This window comes from Phaethon aethereus (assembly GCF_964289735.1).
Source record: "Phaethon aethereus genome assembly, chromosome: 2".
In the NCBI taxonomy this organism is placed as follows: Eukaryota; Metazoa; Chordata; class Aves; order Phaethontiformes; family Phaethontidae; genus Phaethon; species Phaethon aethereus.
This window is the reverse complement of record NC_138582.1, coordinates 144972125-144995375: the sequence shown is the minus strand read 5'-3', so window position 1 is coordinate 144995375 and position 23251 is coordinate 144972125. Positions and strand designations below refer to the sequence as shown.

General features: G+C 41.2%; 1 protein-coding gene across 1 annotated transcript in view; it reads right to left on the bottom strand.

Annotated features, from left to right (window-relative positions):
* The window catches only part of CALCR (calcitonin receptor), a gene marked incomplete at its 5' end in the record, with an annotated part of 180255 nt that overhangs the window by 32189 nt on the left and 124815 nt on the right, over positions 1–23251 (bottom strand). Inside the window, 3 exon segments of the mRNA XM_082014714.1 lie at positions 7186–7312; positions 14543–14634; positions 17616–17728. Coding sequence (XP_081870840.1) covers positions 7186–7312; positions 14543–14634; positions 17616–17728 — 332 coding nt within the window.

The following is a 23251-nucleotide window of genomic DNA, read 5'->3' as shown; positions in this document are numbered from 1 at the left end:
TACTCTTCACAGAAGTGTCATTTACAAATGCTGTGAATGTCCTTTAATCATCCATACTTCATATTCTGGGCATGGCATGCCATATCAGATCAGTGAATCTCATACCACCAGGATTACATGGTGCTTTGTTTCTTCCATTACTCTGAGAGTTTTGAGAATATAAACAAGAATATAAAAACCTTGGGAAAAATGATGGGAATTACTGTTCTGTTTCATGCCATTTAGACCCTGACAGATCTGTCTTAAAATGAATGCAGATATTATTCCAGCCTGAAAATTTGTGAGAATTCTTTGAATATTGGCTGGTTCTAAGGGACAACGTCCCTTAGTCGGCATTAATCTCATTGAACCTCATGGAAGGGGGAAGACTTGATCTTTCCTAGGATGGAAGAAAAGATTCTGATTTATATCTGAATTACTGCAGTGCTACACCAGTGCAAACCAGTGATTTCAATGAGCATAAAACTGGTGCAGCACACTCCTGGCACTGCCCATGATCTTATTGCTGGCAGAAACTTCATTTGCAAATGATTCACCAGCATAAAACAAACTCATCCTGTTGAAGGTTCCTGAACCTTCCTGAATGTTCCTGAACCAAAGTCACAGTCATTCTTTGCCTCCAACACTGCCCTTTGCTCACAGCCACAGGACACTGTCAGTGATCCCGTGCCAGCTGTGCCTGGGTGCCAGACCTGGGGAACAGGAGATCCCGTCCCTGTGCATCCCACATAGTACTGACCCATTTTTCTTGTCCCTGAGGCTTAGCAATGCTGGACAGGACTGGTGAGGGAGAGTCTAGGCAGCAAATGCTGTTCCAAGAAGTGCAATTCTGCTGATACTAGAGATATACAATGGCAGCAGGAGGGACTGTCCTCTCCATGTGTCAGTCCTGTCTTGTGGATGAGGGCACAGGCAAACAGAGCAGGAATTTCCTTTCCCTGTCACCTCCTGAGATGACCCCCCTGTAGACACATGCACATCAGGCACTCTGCTTGCCTGGACCTCTCAGGGTCAGCCATCGCACCTATGACCCTCAGAAGTGTGATATGGTGCTTTGTAGCCCAATTCAGAAATGATCCTTGGCTGGGACAGTTTATCTCTAAACCTGAGCATTAGAGCCAAGCCTTCCTATTCTCTTTCTATTGATTTCCCAACTACCAGTGGCATCCTTTTTGTGTAAAGAAAAAAAAAGTTAAATGGATCTTAGAAAGATGTTAGTGACTACACTGGTTCATGTGTCAAAAGGCATTTTGTGACTCTCCTGTCCTGATATAGCATTTTCTATGTCAGGAAAGAACTTGTGCCACTCAAATACCTGCTCTTCTCTGCTTAACTGGTGAAAGCTAATGACAAGACAGGTATCTGTCACAGGGGAAATAGGAGGGATGGGAGATGTGAGCTTGTCTTTCATGAACCTGCTCAGGGAAAGGAAAACAAATGGGTATTTATTTGTAGATGACAGAAATTATTCTGGGGCACCTACAAGGCTGAAGCACAGCCTCAGTCCTTTGCTGGTAAATGATGAATTAAAGGGTTTGGTTGACTCGCCCACAACAGGCACTTTTGCTCCCTGCTTTACTTTGGAGCTGTACAAAAAATACCAGACTTTCATCATTGAACCTGGTGTGGTGAGACACAAAACTGGTGGAAACCCTTTGACTTCAACAGAGGTTGGCATGGGTGTAACTAGAGACTGACTTTGACCCTCTTTGACTTACACAAAAGCAAGTAATACATTTTATTGTCTCCAGGCCAACCTTGCAGAGCCAGTTTGTCCTAGTGAAGTCAATGCACAAATACAATCTGCAAATGCACAAAATTTGCACAATTTGTAAATTCACAAACATACACTGGGCCCAAGCCTTATTCCTATACCTGAGTCAGCAGAAGAGCAATGTTTTAAACAGCTAGTTGGACCCTTCATTAGATGAAGGGCTCCTAGGCAAGATGATGACAGCTATCACAAAAACACCGATCCTCTCCTAGCATACAAGATACACAAGAAGACTCAGAAGGCATGACCATTAGGCATTAGCCAGGAATTATCTGCCAGAAGTCTGGTCTTTGATTACTTACAATACTCTTGAATAGCTTTGAGTCATCTCTCTGGGGCTAAACTAGCTGTGGAGGCCCCTGTAAGTAATCTAGTGGCAACAGGGTAGAGGAACAGATGTACTAAGATGAAAGACTTTGGAGATGCTTTGAAAGTAGCAGGAAAACTCTGGAAATAGCTACATTAATAAAGAATCAAATTAATTTAACAAGAATGGAGCCTCCTGAAGCTCTAGCCCAAACATAATACATGAAACAACTCAGAGGATCAAAGCGCCCTTCTCCTTTGAGCTCCACCTTTGCTTTGCTGCAGTGGAGGCTGCATCGTGGAGACTGCTGGGACTACTGAGGCAAACACAGGTCACATGGGCAGCATTTTTGCCACTTGTCTTCACTGGTATCAGCTATGGCCTCTCATTTGAGAAAAATATGTTTTAACCTCCCCCAGGTTCTGTCAGGCTTTATCAGGAGGAAGTGAAAGCAGTAAGAGACGAGAAAGGTAACATATTGTAAAAAGATCTAAAATTAACGTGGTTCCTGAAATGCCGTGAATCTCCTTTGTTTTCTTGGCTCTTATTCCCTGTCTATTCCTTTGAGAACAGGGGAATTCAACAGTATCATAACCCCATAAGTCACATCAACTACTCTTTATACACTCTTCATCTTCCCACACAGCTCAACTTTTTATTTCCACTGTTTTACAGTGATAGGGAGGAAAACCTAATACACTTGGACAGTCATGGTTTTCACTTGAATTAGTCAATGGTGAGGTTATTTATAGTGTTCTAGTGTCCATGAGGATACTAATTTTTTTTAATATTACTACTATCATGGTCTTGCTATAAAGACTGTAATGCTAGTGGACACCAGCTTTTGTGCTTTCTTTCTCATGTTCTTATGGACTCACTAATAATGCTCCGTGGGAAGCAGCTTAGTGGTTTCTCCTGAAGGCTTGCTTCCTACCAGGAGATGGGCTTCAGGCAGTACAGATAAACCTAGTGCCCTTTGTTATCCCACCTCGTGCCCACAGTGACAGCAACTTTTCAGTGATAATGAATTGCTTGTGCTGTTGGTCCTGCACCATCAGCTAGAATCATAAATTAACTCAGGATCTTTGAAGCATATCTACGTCTACACAAGGAGACAAAGACAGGCTTCAGTGTATCATACCCCATGTCCAAGGCACTTTCCACCTCAGCAAGAGCTGAGTTACAGATACTGCTAGTGGAAAAGACTGTCAGGCTCAGCCCAGCCCATGTCCAATCTGTCCTTGCTAAGAAAATGAGATCACAGTGCTTGTATTAAAACACAGATTTATCAGGGTTGTCCCTTATCAGCTCTGCTGCTGTACCCATGCAAGAGGGAGTACAAATTATTTATACATTAAGGCTTAAATAAGCTGTGTGGCAGAGCTGGGACTTGACAGTGAGATTGGAGCATGCCTGAATGGATGCTGGGTCCTTACTCTCTGATAGTCCTTACTCTTACCATGACCAAGCATGAAAGCCCAACAGGGCTCCCAGGAGCTCCCAGTGGAGCACTGGCCCTTGCTATGAACTCCATAAAACTGCAGTTGAAATTGAAACTTTCACACCATACAATGCCAGAAGCAAAGGAGAAACTAGTATGTGAAAAGTGAATAGACTAGACAAGAGCCTGGAGAAAGGAGAGAACAGATATTATCTCTACTAGTAGACGAAAGTGATAAAAATACAATAAGATCTCCTAAAGCTTTTCTGGATGAGTTTCCAATTACTAAGCCATTACTGATTTGTGACCAAACTTAGTCTCATCTACAAACATATTTATATTGGTGTCCATGGAGCTCATCAGTTATTCAGTTTCTCATCAGCAGAGCCATCCCTCCAGTCATTAGCTGTATCTTCCTTTACCCCCATCAGAACTGAGTATTAAAATTACTAATCTTGTGGAACACAAAAATGAAAAATACAGACCCAATGTGCAAGACTATATTAAAAGATTAGTCAGCAAGAGTTTTATTTGTACTTCCACAATTTTTAACAGAGGACATAATGTGCTGTTCACAGATCATCCTTCCTCTGTGGGTCAGTCTCATTTAACGTGATAGTAGATACCCTCTCCTATAAAATCTGTTCCAGTAATAGTGTAATTAATGCAGTTGTTACTTTAGATACAACATGTCAAAAATTAGATCACATAACATTTTTCAATATATGTAAATAAATGTTCATACATGTGTCCTGTTTCTTCTTTTTGTTCAAGTGTCCCTGGACCTTTTTCATTGCTTCTTTTCTTCTTGCATGGCCACCTGAGCTCCCATCTTTCTCTTCCATCATTTCAGATCCAGATAAAACTGGGAGAGAGAGAGAAAATTATATAAACAGAAAGCAGGAAAAAATGAGGTAAAAAAGTAAATTAAGATATATTGAAAAAGTGGCTTGACTTACCATTTTACCTGAGCAGAGTGATCATCACAGGGTTTAACTGTGTGCAGCAAGCTGTATGTGAGTAAGGATGCAGCACAACCTCTCCTCATGTAAATGTTGCTTTGGATTGGATTGTCTCGCATCTTTTGTGTCTGGATACAGGGAGAATGTGGGTGTCTTGGTGTTAGGGATGAATTTCCTCTCTTGCTCCTCCTGTCTTTTTTCTTTGTTATTTAACAGAACCTTCTTTCTTCTTTCAAAATTGTATGGATTCGTTGATATCCTCACAAATACTTATTCACTGTAAGTATTTTCCCATGGCATTGCATATTTAAAATCTATCGTGATATTTCTTTATACAGGAAAAAAAAGCAGGAGCTATTGGGGTGAAAATATGTTTATTATTTTTCAGAATAAGTGCCATCAGCTTCATCTCTGTATATGTCCATTACATATGGGATATCTGACTGTTTGAAATTCTTTCTACACATTTCTGTATTTCTGTATATATTGGAGGTATGAGCCACAAGCACATGAGCCTGTGAAGCTCAGAAGGAGCACAGGTTGAAACTACAGAAAGTCAGAAGTAGTCATCTTAAAATGAACTTGATAAAACAGAGGGTGCAGTAGGGATAGAAAAAAACAAGCTATAAAGCCTTCATTTGCTTTGTTAATTGGCATTAAAATAAAATAAAAATATTATGGGAATCTACCTGGTGGAATAAGTAAATTTTTAACATAAATCCTTTAAGTCTTCATATTCTTATATGGAGACTATATGTAATTTCATCACCTGTTAAAAACTTGCCCCTGGCAGTGTATTTTCTTTTCCCAGACATGTATTTACAAGTTTATTATGTTACTAAAATAACAGAATACACTTTCCAGTAATGTTGGGAGATTTTGAACATATTAACAGGTCACCTCACCTCCTTTTTTCTAATTTTTTTTTTAGAGGGAGAGAAATCTAGAAAGCGAGGCAAGATCAAGCAGTGAGTGTACCCTTATCCTGCACGTGACTGCAGCACAAAAATGAGAGACCCCAGGTCTCCTGGCCCTAGGTTTTGTACCTTGCCTCGAGAAAGCAGTTCACTGCTGTCAAAGACATGCAAATTGGGTTTGAAGGAAGACGAAAGTGCAAAACAAGGACTTTGTTCAACAAAGCAGGTGCTTATCTAACTAGCTGCGACCAGGTTTGCTAACACAGCTGTAGTTGGTAACCTCGGCAGACGGACATTGGCTTGGGTGATTTCTGTGACTGTATTCAGCACTAAGGGTTCCCTTCATAGTCTGGCCCGAGACCTGAGAGCTGACTGCATACACGAACCTCTGCACTGCTCTGGGGCTCCACGGCCTCAGAGGTAACCACTTATGTAATTTCTATACTGTCTGTTGCCATAGCAACACAGGCTGGGGTTTTAATCAGGTGATGCTCAGCATGCCGGTACCTGTCCTGTGGCTACATGGCTCTACCAAAGCCTCTGAGAGCTTTGTCATTGACTTCACTGGGGTCAAGATTTCACTCCAAATAGAGATCCAGCCCAAAGGCACTAGATACAGCTTTTTAACGAAATCTTAGAGCACAAGAGTCCTTGCTGTGGCCTCAGCTTTAGTTTAAAGCACTTCAGATAATTTACTTCTGCTGTCAGAAAGTATCACTCTTAACCCTGAGGTAATGATCTTGCTTCAATTTAGGTGCCTGATATCATGTGCCAACTTTTTATCTTAAACTATCAAGTGCATTTTTATTGCACTTCAGGCACAGGCTACATAGATATGATGCTATGTAGTCACAGGAGAAAGAAAATGTGTGATTTTTTAATTATTCTTCTGCTCTTCTATTTTTTAATCTCCAGATGGTCCCTGGAACTGGTGATGTTTTCTTTAGTCTATGTATTTCCTGCATTAATCAGCTCACTTAACCAGTGAGCTTTAATTAGCTTACTTAACCAGCTCACATTTGAGAGACACACATGTGATCAGATCATATCAGGTGCTATTGTTTAATTGCTTTCACAAAATTAGAAGCTGATAAATGGTTGAGCCATAATTGAACAATCTTATTAGAAGACAGGCTGATCAGTGTTGTGACATAACTTGAGAGATTCCCAGGCTTGCATTAATTTTCCATCAGCCGGGACTGCTGTAGCGATGGCAAGCACAATGCAATTGCTCTGTTTGTTAGAGAGCAAGGTCAGAGCTGGGGACTGAGATCTGCCATACATATTTATCAGCTGAGGGGCTGGCACAATTTGTGTCACTACCTAAGAGCAGTGAAGCAAGCTATTGCTTTGATTTACCACCTCCCAAGAAAGAAAATGCAGCAAACAGATCTTTTGGGAGGGATTTTGATAAAAGCCGTATCCCTCTCCATCCCTGCCCCTCCCCAGCGTGTGTGTCAGTGAGACAGGATGGGTGGCCACCAAGAGCACCTGACCCTCAGGGGCTTTTTTGGAAAATGTCAGGTAGGTAGCAACAAAAGCAGTGAGGATCTGACACACATTTATACAGATGGGCTGGCTTCTCCCTCTTGTACCAAATCCAAAAAATTTTATTGCTCGGTGAAAGGTCTGAGCAAGGTTGAGTGAAATTCTCAGAATCTGACCCTCTGTGCACGTTTTACCAGTCAGCTGTCATTAACCAGTGAGTGGGAGTGTCTGGTTTTGGCATGGCTGTAGTAATTTTACTTGGGTGTTACGATGGAGAGGAGTCATGCAGTACTTACGGGATCCCTTTTTACAAGTCCCGGGTTAGGCACAACAGCAATGAGGTGGGCAATTGTAAACATGGAGTTCAGCACGTAAGAAAAAAATAAATTCTTATGCAGTGTTATCCTTTGACAGCTGAGGCTCCTGAAAAATATGTAGCACACATTGTAAATTAGTATTTTTCTTCTGATGTCACTTTAACAAGCTCTTTCTGGCAGCAGTCTCTCAAGAATGCCTTTTGGCAAGGCCTAATTGGAAAATACATGCCTTGCATTGCAGCCATAGCCTCTGACAGATATTTGGTTTTGTTTTTACACCTGTTTAGTACCACACGCTTTTTAGACCATGTTGTAAAGAGCCATCCGGCTACGTTCTCAGCCCTTGATGCCTTTATTTCATGGTAATTGTGATATTAAGTGGTGAAGCAGAACCCTGAGAATTTAGATGCAAGTAATACAATGTAAGTATTCACACAAGTAATGAATATCAGGAGTAGTGCTTTATAAGTAACCGTTCCCTGGAGACTCAATTTCTCAAATATTCAAATGAAAATTATTTGTTACTTTATGAATTAGTGGTGGGAACTTTGGGCAGGAATCCCCTTAAATTACAGGGGGATTTGGGTTGATATCCTGCATGTTTCTAATTCCAGATGAGATCCCAAACCAGAAGAGGTTGTTTTCCTGCTCAGAAGAAAAACAAGTTGATTTTGGGGGGGGGTAGGATTTCTGCTATTGTGGGTAGCAGAATCTCACAAGAGAAGTTCACGGGATTCTTGTGCAACCAAATCATCACTGCAGTTTCAGACCTGAACCATTTCCCCTTTCTAATTCACGCCCAAATCCTCAGGGCACCTCCTCGGCGACCCCTGACGCAGAGAAAAACACCCAGAGCTGGCAGGAGGTGATTACAAAAAGGCAATTCGTGGAGTTGTTAGATAATGCTGTGATGTCTGTAGTCAGTGATCACTGAGAGCAAGCAGGCAAAACTGGTAGGTAAAAAATAGCTAAGCGCAAGTATTGCTGTCTCATTGAGGCAAGCCTCCCCCTCGGCACTAGGAGTCTTTGGCAGTTCGGAACGGAGCACAGGCTGTGACTTTCTGATGCTCTGTGTGTGCCGTCTAACACAGGATGCACTTTCTTTAAAAACAGAGACCTAGTCTAACCAGCTGAACTCTTTTCTGCTTCTTTTGCTCCTTTGTCCATTTACTTATTTTCCGTTTTTAGTTCCTTGGTCACCTGCCACTTATTCTTAATTCTCCTTACACCTATTTTCTGAGTCATTGGATGGAATTCTTCCTTCAGCTTGAAGGCTATGGTCATCATCATCCTGCAATGCTCATCACTTTTGTTGACCTCTTTATTTACCAAGACACCTACTTTGGTTCAGGATGTCCATGAGATGTAGGTCCTGGGGGCTAAGAATGAGTATCTCTTTACACTTGCCCTGATTATATATTCTTAATTTATCACCAGCTATTGGCAAATGTTGAGCTCCAGATACGGGGCTAGGCGCACTGTCAGTTTGATCCACTGTAGGGCAGGATATTGGGCAAAACAGACCATTCTTTGGACCTATTTTTCTACGCTGTATTCTTGTGCTTACTCCACCTGTATTTGCCCCCATCACAAATCCAGCCTAACGTTCCTTTTCTGCTCCTAAGCTCTGGTGGTATTTATCTAGTCCTGTTTCTTCTTTTCTCCCCATTCTCCATCACTATACTTTGCCTGTGCCACTGACCTCACTTCTTTTGGGACACTCTCATGTGCCCATCTCCCTCTGTCTTTCTCCTGGAGTCCTGAAATAAACTTTTCCCTTTTGCTTAGAGAAGTCTCTTCAGCGCCTGGCCACAGAAATGCAGAACCTTGTGTCTCCAGCTGCCTCTCTACATGGCCACCGGTACAGAGAGACAGTCTTTTGTGATAATCTCTGCCAGGTACATGTGCCTCCACTCCCATTCTTGACCTTCCTCACTGCTCTTCTTGACTTTTGCCAGACTTACTCCTCTATTAAATTGGACTGTCCTTCACCGCATGTTGCCTTCATCTGCTGTCTAAGCTCCTTTCCCTGCCTGCCTTTCTCTCCCAGTTTACCTCCTGCATTGCTCTCCTACTTTCCTCTCACTATTCCCCACCTTCTTTCCTTGACTCCAGCTTTCATGTTAAAGACCCAGCTGGATCATTAAATGTATATTTCCACACTCCCACTTTTTAATTTGACCTTCAGTGTTTGCCATTAAAATGGCATCAGCACCTGCCTGACTCGGTCCACACAGAGAGGAGAACATTCTAGCAAAACCAAAACCCTTACTTGATCCATCCTCTCTGCTGTTTTTGACAATCATCTGTAACCTTCTCCTTCTCTGACCTCTCTTAGCTCTCTTCCTGATTTCCTAATAATTCCTTTGTGGTGTGTTTGAAGGCTCCTTGTCACCCCCCACCCATCTTTCTGTATGCCCCCTACTCTGCTTCATTAATCAGTATGGAAGAAAGCATCACTAACCCAGTTATTATAGTCTAAAACTTGTGAGTTTTTTGTGTCACTATGCCTCTATCAATTGTGTCTCAGAGTTTCAGAGTCTCCTGTTTCCTCATGGTTCACCTGTGTTTCACATCTATCCTATGTCTCCTACATTTCCTTTGACAGAGATAGGTCCTCCTACCTACTCACAGAGTCACCCTTACTTTTGAGTTCCTATCTCCATTTCTTTATTGCATCTAGGATATTTTGACTTCGAAGGAGCTTTTAGCATTATTTTCTTGATAGGTCTGTACTATGAATCTGTCAGTTCTTCTCATTCATGAATATCGAGAACACTGATTTTCACTCTCAGCCAGTTATTTTCCATTTCCAATCCACTTGTTTAGTTTTCAAATTATTTTCATGCTTTCTACCATGCTCTCCCTTACCCCTGGGGAAAACTCCCAACAAATTTCCACAAATTATCCTTCCACCCATTATCCTTCAACTATCTTTAAAAGCCTTGGCAACAGTTAGACTACAGGTGCATTCACAACACACCATCTATTATTCTGGCAAATCTAGACTTATTGAAATCCCCATCTGTCTTTATACAAATGTCTTTGTTTTAATAATTCAATTGGAAGTCATTTGGAGCTAGGAGTCCCTTTTTTCTTTTGTGTTTTATCATATAAGATCATGGGGTTTGCAATTATAAAAATATTGCAATAATGTGATGAAGATGCATGTAACTGTTAGACACGCTACTTTATGAATACGCTGTCTCCTGTTATGAGTTAGTATTGCTTACTGATGCTCATCACTACTGATTCAGTATTTCCTTCCAAAAGTACTGCAACATCTGTGATGCCGGATCATTATGAATCTTGATATCCAAAACTGAAAGGAAAATAAATCTCTGCCAGGAATGACTTATGTGTGGGAAACAGCAACCTCTGCAAGCTGTTTGTTGCTGCCTCTACAGCCAAAGGCTATTATATTGCCCCGCAACCATCTCTTGCTATCTGACTGACTCTCCGATTGACAGCTTGCCTTCTATTGAAGATCAAATAATGTGTCGCTGTCATAGCAAGATGATATAAAACTGAAGGTAACATGAACCCTGCTCCCATACAGCTTTCTTCTCACTTTCATGGTTTGGTTTCCTCTTTGTCCTCCCATTTTGCAGCACTTTATTTTAATTCCTTTCTCCACTTCTTCCTGTAACCTTTGTGTCATCTATGAGTCATGGAAGGGAAAGAAGAAGTGGAAGAGGAAAAAAAAGAGGAGGTGTGTTACTGTCTGGAAGGCTGCTGCAAAGATGAGTCTTTCAGCGTGGCCTGGGACAGGTCAGGATCGTGCGTCGTCCATGACGCAGAGCAGGAGTGAGTCAGACTGCCTGATCCTGCCTCTTTCGCTGCAAGGAATCCCCTTCTTGGTCCATTTTGGGCAGCCAATTTAACCAGATCTGATCTTTACTGTCCCAAAGAACTCTGAAGTCTGGGCATAGGATTCCAAATAGGATTAAATTGTGCTCTTCCCAATCTTAAAGCATTACTGTGGCTGCAGTTTTGTGCTCTTTATCTTTACATAGATGGGAAGGGAATTCATCAGTTTGTAGGGCAGAGTTTCTAGCTATCTCTGTATCTGATTACTGCACGTCATCACAGTCACTCATCAAACTGCCTCTCTGGAAATTAGCAGAATTCACAATCTGTATTTTGTATCCGCCTATTCTGAGTTTGTAATCTTACTGACTCTTATAGTCTATGCAAAGCCCAGCCATTTCATTTTCCTATGTTTCCTAGACTCACCCTTGGTGGTGGTGATATTGGGGGCTTGTTCTTTTACTACCTTTCCTGTCTGACAGTTAAGGCACAGACATCTAACTGTATAGCCCTGAGATTTATGCCAGCTTCTTCTGGCCTCCCAATTTACTAAGCATACCCTCTTCCAGCCTATATGGACACCTTCATCCATGGTGTACCTTTCCAGGGACCAGCAGCAGATGAAGTAACCAGGGAGAAGATTTGCATAAGAAAATGACTGTTAGAAGGCACACAGCCTGAACATATCCATAGATACGTAGTACATATAGATCAAAATTGGGACGAGAAATAGGTTAAGGTGCCTCATGTAAGATTTAGGTTAAATAGTACAGGGACTCTGAGGCTAGAACTGATATAAGCACTGGCACGACGTATCTGGGGTTTTGTGGAGCACCTTTCACTGCCGATTTTTAGAGCAAGGCAACCATCCCTTGTGCACTAGAGGTGGGGGTTCAGCAAGGGGTTCTTTTAATCCCCAAATTTATGCAATTACTATGCATGTGTAAGATGGAATTTTGTCTTTGCTATGGACTGATGGATTCTACAAATCTTCACGTGTATTTGTGGCCAAAAGCCCACATCTGACAAATTCAGATAATGAAGTTGATGATATCTCACAATCCAGCATGTAAAGCTTGTCACATCGCATTGAAGTTTTTCACTTACATTGCAGAACATTGAGTTTACCAGTTCCAAGACATTTAACAAACAAGTTAGATTAGACACATAAAAACTCAGTACTAAAAGGGTCATAGTAAATGTTTAAAACTAAATGGTCATGATAGAAAATGTAGTGGGTGTACTTCATTACGATTCCTTGGCCTTACAGGTGACAAAAAGGAATAACTGAATGTTTACAGAAATACCCTTTGGTTTAACTTAAGGCTGCAAGATAAAGGAATAGAAAAAATGTCCAATTTTTCCCTTTTCAGACTTGGAAATTTCAGTGTGAAAAACTGCTTTGGAAAACAAAGGTTCTACAGAGAATGGATCCTGGTCTTTTTGAAAATAAGGCATATATACATTGATGATATGGCATCAGTGGGAAGGTATTAATTTAGAACCTGCTCATAATTCACAGTTACCATTTTGGTCACTAAGATCTGAAAAAAATGCATTTGATGTATTTGTTAAATTTCAGTTTGGAGATTTGAGGGCTTATTTTTGTCTTTTATTTTTCCAGAAACATCAACCAAATTAAATCAAATGATAATTTCTGACCTGTATATAAAAGTCAAGCTCTTTATCTGTCTACTGGAAAGATAATTAATCCCTAGAAGTATTCTGCACTTCTGGATTCCACATATGTCTTTGAGCTGCTGAAACAGACTAATGAATATACAAACGAATAGAATTTATCCTTCTATGAGGATGATGATAAAGAAACAAAAAAAATGTATTTTGGATGCTAATAAAGGGCTCGAATCTGTTGACATTCATGTAGAAAGAATCTTACTAATGCTCTTACACAGGCCTATTTGTGTTCTGGCATAATTTTAGTTTGAAATAAGTTTTTGCAGGCTAAATTACAAACTTAAAACAGTATACTCTTACAACGACAACAGTGATGGACTTTTAATTACTACAGGTTACCATTGTTGTGTAGCTATTCTTTCTTAAACTCTGTAAAGAAGCTTGTGAAGAAAAAAAGATTTTTTTGTGTTCCATTTTCCTTGTATTCTTGATGGCTCAAAGAATACTGCATTCTTCAGTTTGGGGTTTTGCAGTATTCTTGGATGAGGTAAGTTTTTTGACAACAAAAGTCCATGAGGTTATAACTGTGTGTATTATTTATTCAGAAGCATCTGTAATTGTTTCTGTTACTCTTACTTTGTTTCCCAGTGTGCAGTGTGGGGAATACTTTGCATCCTTGAAAGCCTTTATCCAGGTAAAGCTGGAAAACTTTACCTGGCCTTTTAGATTACCTTGCAGTGATCTCCAGATATACTCTACTGATGGTGAGCATTTCCCTGTCTCTGGTCATGAACTGATGGCCTGGCTATCTGATTACAAGCAACTGAAGCACATTTGCTGAAATCAGTAAGACACCATTCCATTTGGTGCCATTATACTGGATGTATCATTCTGTTTCATCAAAGTGTCTGTGAATGGACATTAGAATCCTGATTTCTGAGTGTGCTATTAGTCCGGGAACTTTGTAGTTTATAGCAAGTTATGAAAGTGAAATATCTTAAAAAGATTGCATAAAAGTTAGAAGAATATAGCTTATGAAAGTCATCATAGCTCCAGATGTACAATAGCTCAGGACCTTGTTCATTGTTTATTCTTTAATATTTTCCCCAGTGCCTTTGACGTCTTCTAGTGCTTACCATTTCCCTGATCTAAAAACCGAAGGCTGTTCCCATACAGCCCTTCACTACTGATTGCTGTGACTACATGTCTGACGGCAAATCTGAGCTCCCTCTGCTCCTTCACTGCAAACACATTATAATAAATAGTTATAAAGACAGGCTCACTAAAGGACAAGATTTAAATGATCTAGTTAAGTTGCCATACAGTAGCTGCAATGCTTTCAGTGAGTATCAGTTTAGTCTCCTTTAAAGTTCTGATGCAGCACATCACTGTTTTCCCTTTTAAATGCTGATGACAGGCTACACACTAGTGTCAGATTCACGCTTAGTGCCGAGCCCTGTAAGCACCTACTCAAGTCAGTAGCTCAGTCCTTCAGCATTGGATGAAGGTGTTCCTGTCCTTCAGGAGCTGGAGCCTCCAAGCCACTGCCCTGTGCAGTCACTGCAGCTTCCAGGGGCTGGACATGCCCTTCAAGGGACTATAGGCAACTGGTAAATGAAGGGCTTTACCAAATCCCCAGTTACACCATTTCCTTACGGGCTGCACTTTTACATCAGTCTCAATAAATCTAACAGCATGATCTTGGCTACACACACACTGGGAGATGTCCTATTGGTGAGAGGATGCCGTGCTCAGACTTTTTTACCAGGATTATACAAAGAGGCGCTCAGAAGAGCTGTTTCTCGCTGCCATGTCCCCTTTCCAAACTTTTCTTTAGTTATCACTTGAGATCCCTCAGGAAAAGAAGAGAGTGTCTGTAAGAAACACTTACTTGAAATAGAAGAAAATTGCCACGGAAATCAACAGGGATGTTATAGACAAAGCGTGGCCAACGATCGCCATATAATAAAGTATGAATGCCATCTGCAATTTAACAAAAAGAAAAGGCAAACATGAACAATTTGCAGGCACTTAGGTTTTTTCTCACTGAGGCAGAATCTACAAAATCAACCTCTCATTTTGTGTTTCTTTTCTTTCAAATGTTCTTTTTCACTATACTTTTAACATCAGCAATCTATTAAATAGCATGACTCATGGTCTAAAGATGAGACAAGTGTTTCTTACATGAGTCGATCTGTTTCTCCTGCACTGAAGTAACTGGTGTAACTGCTCACATTATATGTCACTAACTTTCCTGAGCTCTAGAAGAGCACAGCAGACATAACACATTCAAATTTTCAAAAAGTCCATGACAAGTTTCCACACTCAAAAAAATTATTAAAGAAAATAGGTTGCCTCAGGATTGGGAGAAAGCTTTTATGGTTTGAAAGCAGCTTAAACACCAGAGAGCAAAAGCTTAATGGTCACTTTTGGAGATGAGTCAGTGGTTAGGTGCCCTCGGGACTGGTATTGTGGCTGGCTTTTTGTTCAACATATTCACCAGTGACCTGATGCAGAGAAATCTCTAAGTTTCCAGATGATACTTAGGTCTTTCAGATAATAGTAAGGGACTCCAGAAAGGCCTCACACAACTGACGGAGCAAGAAAATGCCTTATGAGCTATAATACAGAAAAAAGTGGGGTGATACACCCAGGACAAATGATCGAAACCCTGCCTACAAAATGCTAAACTCAGAACTGGAAACCAGACTCCGGAAGGAGATTTTGGAGGCATCCTGGCCAGTTGTCTGAATCATTGGCTTAGGATGTAACGACAGACAAAAAGTCAACAAAACGTTGGATATCACCAGGAAAGCACTGAGGGTGCACACATCCTTATGCCTCCGTTTAAAATTTACATCGCACATCTTAAATGCATGTATTTCTCATTTCCACACCTTATGGACATGGCAGAGCTAGGAAAGGTGCAAAGGTGGCAACTAAAATAACTGAGGTAGAGTAGCTGTGTTGTGACAAGTGGGTACCAACATTGGAATTCTCCCCTTTGCAGAGGAGAAGTCAGAGGGGGCTTTTGATTAAGACCTTCAAAGTCATGAAAGCAGCAGATGAAAATTGTCCTCAACTCCTACCACACTAGAACTGCACACCTTGAGACAAATTCTGTTTCACACTGGTGTGAACCTTGCTCTTGGGCAACTAGATGGTCTTACAGTGCTGTGAAGCCAGTATGCATGAACAGATAACTGGGCTTTCACTTTGACTAATATCAGTGAACTCTGAGATAAGCCTATCCATATTTTGTATACCAACAGTGAACCAAAATAGCAGGACAGCTTTTCAAGAACTCAGTGCAGTATTTTTTGTAAGTGATCTGTCTCCAAAGTATAGCATATTGGTATTTCCAGTTAACTTCAAACAAATAATGAACTATTTTATTAATTTCTGCACTCCTTGAAATGGCATCTGTCATGTCTCTTCTGATGTATAGGACTTTTAACACGCTGACTCACCAAATTTTTAGCCTGTGCAGATTTTTTTTTCATCCTTGGCTTAGAAAACTTCTGAAAGAAACACTTAAATGTTCTTTTTTGTCCACCTAAAATTCTTGACTTGAGGAAGGAGAATTCTCTAATAAGAATACCTCCTTCTCAGTTAATTATATTACCCACAGGTATATGAAAACAGTCTACGAATGGAGCTCATTCCTGTTTTTGAAGACTTGGATTAAAGGTCATAATCTAACTTGGCATTTCTGTAAAGACAGATTCTTTCTGTATTTTCCATTATTTTTTGTTTCAGAAGAATCTTGATGTACGTATAATTTTCCTTTGTGTTCTCTCTGCACTTTGCTTGAATGATGTTCAAAATTGTTCTTCTGGAAGGCATGGCTAATAGGTAACAGAGCTACATTTTTTGCCTCCCTACATGGGCCAACATCTGGAAAAAATATATTTTTACCGTGCTTCCATTTAATACCTCTGTGAACTCAGATTGTTACTATTATTCTCTCTTTGTCACATAGGTGAGTCCTATTTTACTGTGATGGTTCCTTATGCTGCAAAAACTTTCAGAATTTACCTCCTGCCTAGTCCAGTAGACTTTTCCAAGGCCTTTTGGGCTGGATCATTACTAAATATAACCACATACTGCTTTTGGGCTGCATAAAAAAAGATCCTCCAACACAAATCCCAAATCAAATCGCTTTTTGACTCTTTTCCTTCCCCAATTCCAAATAGTCACAAATTATTCTGTCACAAATCTTTAATCAGATTTTCCTGGAGCTCCACTTGCATTTGAGAAATATGTTTATTTTTCATGAGATTCCCTAACTTAGTTTTTTTAAGCTTTTCTCAGATTTCTCTCTCCTTGTTTCTTTTGGTGCTTTAATATTTAGTTCTCCTCTTTCAGCTTAGCAACTTGATTTTGGAAATATTGATGCAAATGCTTAATTCATTATTGTAAATAGTCTCAATGACTTCAGTCAAACTGCTAAAGTTAAATGTGTTCAGGCTTGTAGGATTTTCTGGATTAATGGTACCTTCGTAAATGTTTCTTTTTAAAGGATTGAGTAAAGGGTGATAATCTTTCCTTAAGAAAAAGAATTTTAACTTACGTTAGTATTTCTAGCCCTGCAGAGAAAACGTCAACAGCTTGGAAGATACTTGTTACAGAAAGCAAAATTGAAATCCTAAAGGATCATTTTATAACTACTGGACAATCAGAGAAAATCATAGGAATTAAGAAATGCATTTGAAAAACAGTGCAAAACTTGTTGCATGAATTGTTACTAAACTATCCACCCCGTAGCAAACCTATATTTAGGTTTGAGCACTCATCAAATAATTTTAATAAGCTAAAATCACAAGGACAATGCTATTAAATTCTTCTGCAATAAATAAAGCTAAAGGATGAGGACTATTCTGACCTCTCTCATATGTGCCTTACTGCTAGCCCAGCCCAAAACCATTCCCAAGTAATCACTGCCTTTTTATACTGTAGCATACCTTCAATTTTTCAGAGGTGAAAGAGTTGCACAGGGTATAGTTGGACCAAGTTCGGTTGCTCTCAGGATGGCGGAACCAGTTTCCAGTTTCATCACAGTATTTTGAAGCCCTCTCTGATGATAAATTGCAATAATGGTTATTTTAGCATATGCCCATTACACATTTAAAAATCTGTTAAAAAAAATTTCTATGTTTAGAAATAAAATGCCTGTGTAACAAAACCCAAAGTATTTTCAACTTGTGCAATTAATATACATGTGTTTGTTTTGTTTTGTTTTTTTCCTGAGAGATTTATCTGATGGTATACTTGTTGTTTATCTGTCTCTTGTCTTGAATGAATGCAGTGAGGTATATATACCCAGTCTTCATTCAGATGCAATTATTTATGTGATAATAATTCATCTGAAGAGGTGGTTGAAAGCTGTTTATGGAAAAGAAAGTAATGTTAGGTGCTGATGCTGAACCTGACGGAAGTGTGCACAGGCGGGCAAACACAGTGGTGTCTGCATATCATTAGTTCTCATCCGAACCTGCAATATTGATGTTGGAAAATGGATGTGCCCACTGGCTCGCATGCAAATCTAACATTTTATTTTCAAAGCTGACACATGCCAGGACATGCTGGTTTCCATACACATATGCTAGCGGACTGAATCTTGCAAGGAGAGATTCAGGTATCAAGGGAAATAATTCGTTAACAATACTGTGTAGAGAAAGGACAGCAAGCAGCATTTACACCGGAGCCTGGGTGCTAGCGATGGTGACAGCCCCGACACCAGCGCTGCCCTTACACAGAGGGGTGGAAGAGTCCTGCCCAGCCTCTGTGCCGGCCAAATCCTGCCAGGGGCGAGCGGGAGCACTGCTCGCTTTCCTCTGAGGCTGCAAAGCATGCAGGCACTGGGAGAAGCAGCCTCACAAACGTTTTGGCGCAGGTCCCAAGTGTCCAGTTTAGTTTAAAACAGCTGCAGAGTTCTCTGTTTAAACAATCTGATGTGTGTTTGGCTTCTCCACCTGTGTCTCCGGTGCTGGCTCCTGCACCGCAGGTGGCTCTGGCATCCTTCCCGAAAGCCCTGCCGTACGGATTGCTCTCCAGGCTCCTGCTCCTTCGCACGCACCCTTTGACTGCGGCAGGGGCACGGTCAGGGCTTTGGCACCGTACGGCGCTGGGGGGTGCCTGGAGCTGCACATCTGCGCTCTGCCTGTGTCCTCCCGGCCACGCTCACGTTTCTGCCTGGGAAACCTTGGATGCTGAGGCACAGACAGTCGCTCCTAATCACCTGTCAACTTTTGGACTAGTTCCTTTGGCCTTCCCTCAAGCATTAGCCACATGGGAGTCACTGGAAGGTTTGCCCAAGTAATTAAGGCAGGGTAAGATCAGAAACTTATTTGATGTTTTCTTAGGTAGTGACACATTTTTGTTTACAAAAACCACAGTATTTAAAGTCTGACTTTTTAGATAGTCGAAAAAGTCTATCTTGACTTCCCTCTGCCTATTCTAGCTTTGTAATTTTATTTGCTTTATACATAGATTATCAGCATGTCCAGTCAATATATTTTTACAGAGCCAATTACCATTTGAATATACACATCTTCGTTTTTTGTGTTCAATATTTGCATTTATTTTTCTTAGTCAGCTCTGATGATTAATGATTCTATTAATTTGGAAGATTCATGTTCCCTCCACATACCCTACGGAAAGCAATTGATCATAGTGGCAAGGTAAGGATTGTATAGACCAAGCTATCTTCCTCTTGACTAGAAATACATTAATGCCATTGCAAAAAAAAATATACAGTCCTCCAGAAGACAGCATACTTTTGAAATTACTGTGAGTTTCAAACCATTGTTTTGGGGGACTTGTTGAAAATCAATACGTGCATCAACAACACGAAGAGGAACAGTACATGTTATCTCTGCCTTCCATCGCTGCAGCTTGGAGATCATCTCAGACCGCCTGTGTAGCAATGCTCCCATTGCACTCATTGCCAGATATTATTTAAAGCTGGAAAAAGTTTTCAGTCAGAGATAAAAGATTAATGGTTATGCTACCATGGAACACAGTGTACAAACATCGCACCTACTATCCCATGCACTCTGCAAAGTACATGGCTTTTGTTAATATGCTATAGAGTATAATGGCAATATCATCTATCATCTTTGTACTTTAGTGCCTAGGTAGGCATTCTGCCGAAGTTTAATGTGGCCTCTGTAAGTTAGAGACAAACCTGTTGCCTCATACTTTCCCTTGAAGGCAGACAAACACAACTGATCCTAGTTTGGAAGTGGCCATGGACCACAGATTTCTTGCTGTGACGTTGTCAGAATATGGGACTGGGGGATAAACCTCCCTACTGCCCATCCCAGTGACTCAAACAGGTCAAACATCTCTTCTAAATCTATGATTTTATACAGAAATAAAGCTGTGAGTCTGTAGCCCAACCAAAGTTGTACCGCAAGTTATTCTACTGTGGCTCAGTAGCAGGTGTGGGATTATGAACCTGGGCACGTCTTGGTTTTTGTGCTAACCAGAAGAATCTAGTAAGCTCTGAAGAAATACACAAATGCATAAGGATGGGTAAGGCAATATTAGCAAGGCAAAATGGAAGTGTGTGCTTTAAGATTGTTCAAATACTATGTAAAGTCTAATTTTTTAGGCTCTGTCTGTACCCTATCAGCTTGGCTAGGGCACCGCTTTGGTATCCCATTATTCAAAGCGGAGGAACAGCGACATTGTGTGGGATTGGTCTCACCTGACTTTAGCAACCTCAGAGTTACACAATTCAGAGGCAGTTGTGCAGGCTCTCTGTAGTTAGCTTAGAGAGACAGACACTTCAAGAGCTGCCTGGGAAAACTGGATAAGATAAATCCTGTCCATGAGGGCAGTTTCACAAGTAGTGAAGTGTCTAAAAAGATTAGCCAGTATTACTATTTTTGCATGTGGTGTTGCTTGTGCTAGCAATAGTGCTTTTATGTATCGTATCTTCATAAAAACAACTCAGTCTTCTATATGTAAAAAGTATCTTAACCCAATAACTCTGGAACAAACATGACAGCACTATCAATCAGTTTTTCTACAATTAGAGCAATTCTATAGCTAGCAGATGTTAAAGGAGTCAACACCATTTTTTTATTTATTGTTGAGTTATAAGCTGGAAGTAGAAAGAAGTTTTCCTCTATTGAAGTGCACGCTCAGCACATACCAGACATTGGATTCTTTGCCATTGTTTGGATAGACCTGTGTAGTGCTTAGCTTTGCAGATGAGGGAATAGCTGATGTATCATGTCTGATTTACTTAAATCCTCAGTAAAGTCTTCTAGAAGAAAATTTTTTAAAAATGAAAATATCATCTGATATAATACAATGGAGACCCTAAAAACCCTTCAATTTCAGTGTCCTAATGAGTGAAGAGGTATCACTAACAGCAGAATGCCTCAGTCAGCAGAATTGGAATCTGTATAATAAAGTCATATTGTCCACTGTGGGGGTAAGAATTGATTTTTAAAATACAGCTGGCAAGCTTGCTAAGAAGCAGGACAGAAATATACAGAAGGGTAGGAGGAAAAGAAGCAGGTGGACAAAGAATTCAGGTTTGTTTTATTCAACACTGCCTAAATTCTATCAGTTCAAGACAGGAAAATAGGACCAGCAGAAGTACAGAGCTGGCTTTTTTCGGCAGTCAGGAAACCTGCATCTGTGGCAGCAGGAGAAGGGCTCTCCCAGGCCCAGCCCTCCCTCCTCTGCTCAGGGTGCTCCAGCGGGCCCCTGGGGCTCGGGCCTACCGAGGGTGCTGCTCCTTGCCCGCCGTGAGTGCCGGCTCGTCGCCACACCGAAGCACAGGGCAGGGAGGGAAGGAGCACATGACGGACTGGGTACGCGGGGGAGCGGACTGTGGTTGGGAAGGTGCTTGAATTAGGGGGTGCCTGAGGAAGTGGCCTGCCTGCCTGCCAGGAGCCAGGGGATGGAAGGAGCCGGAAGCAACCAGGAAGGTCTCCCTCCCTTTCTGGTTTGTGGAGGGCCGTGGCTTCTCATCTGCAATGACTACTCTTGTCAGTTTGGCAACCTACTCAGCTGAATGTTTTGTGCATGTTGCCAGCTGTGAGAAGGGTGTGCTGTGTCCCTCAAACCCAGGCCCTTGTGGTCACAGGCGTCACAGCTGGTAAACCCACGAGGGTCTGCAAGAGCTATTCAGTCTGTTCCCCCTTCCCCTGCGTGGAGAATTTATCTCTATTTCTCTAAAGATATTTTATAAGAAAGACAAAGCAATTCAGAGACCTCAGCATGGCACAAGAAGAGAGCTGCAGAGAGTACAAACACCGCAGTGCCTCTGCCCCCTCCGCTGCCGTGATCCATGCTCCAGAGCAAGGGGAGCTCGCTCCCTCTAGACGGTGTCAGAGCAGGAAGGCAGGGCTGTACTTCCACGTTCCTCAGTTGTGAGAGCTAACGACACATTAATCATCATCTGAGGTAATTGCTTATGGATACATATGGATCTGTTTCCAAATCGCACTCGTAGAAACTTTGCTCTTGGAGCCACATGAAGAGTTATGAGTAACTGGTTTACAAAATGGAACCAAAGAGAGAAACCCAACACAGTGGAGAACTGAGTGGAGTTTTGCTAAATGCAGCCTTGAATCACAAAGTTGGGCTGGGCTTGCTCCGGGCTGGGGTGGCTACTGCTGTTAACCACTGCTCTTTGCGAAAGAGGAAAGGGAGTGAAATGAAAGGCTATGGCTGCCACAGCGCAGCTTTCACATTCAGCTCCATTGCTATGTGACTGCACCAAATTAATCCTGACCAAACACACCGTGCAGGGAGAATGAGGTGGGAAATATAACACTCCCCTGCCACAAAGCCATAAGCCTGTGCACGGCACAGGGCAATGCTTTGCTCCTTCTGCTGCCCCAGTAAATCTGCCTTGCTGGAAGGCCATTATAAACACAATAAATTTCCTTTTTTTTTTTATTAGCAAGTATATTACCAACATGAATTACATACTACATTCCTATCAAATTCAATTCCTAGCAATTTCATTGTGAGCTGGAACTATTTCAAAGGGATTACACCAAAGATTAACCTGGATAAAATATGAATATAAAATAAAATTCAAGACAAACTGTGCATGTTGCCTCAATAGGGGAGTATAAAACTCATCCCTGCTCAGAGCTTCACAGTCAGGAGTGGATGAGACAATGAATTTCCTGCTGTCACTGAAGTTAAAGCCGTAGGTCTGAATATGTTTTCCAGACAAATTGATTTGGTTTTATGCATTATCACATTGCGCGTGATGGTCACTGTGAGAAAGAGATTGCTAGAGGAGGCAACAGTTGTTTATTGAAAAGGACAAAATTGTCACAGCTTGTAGAGAGGGGTTTCTGTTTGTCTGTTAGCTTTAAGATAATAATTTCCTTTCACAGGGTAGAGCATCCTCAAGTGAGGAAAGAGGTATGGGAGGGCCTAGCTAACTGAACAGGCTAGATTATCACAGTGGTCCTTCTGTCTTTCAGAACACAGATTTCTATCTAGTATGAACTGATCTAAGTTCAGTAAAGTAAGTGGGACTACATCTGGTAGTTAGCTGTGAAGTTGGCAGACAGCAAATGAATGGAGCACCGAGTGTGTTCTCCAGTGTTTTGCT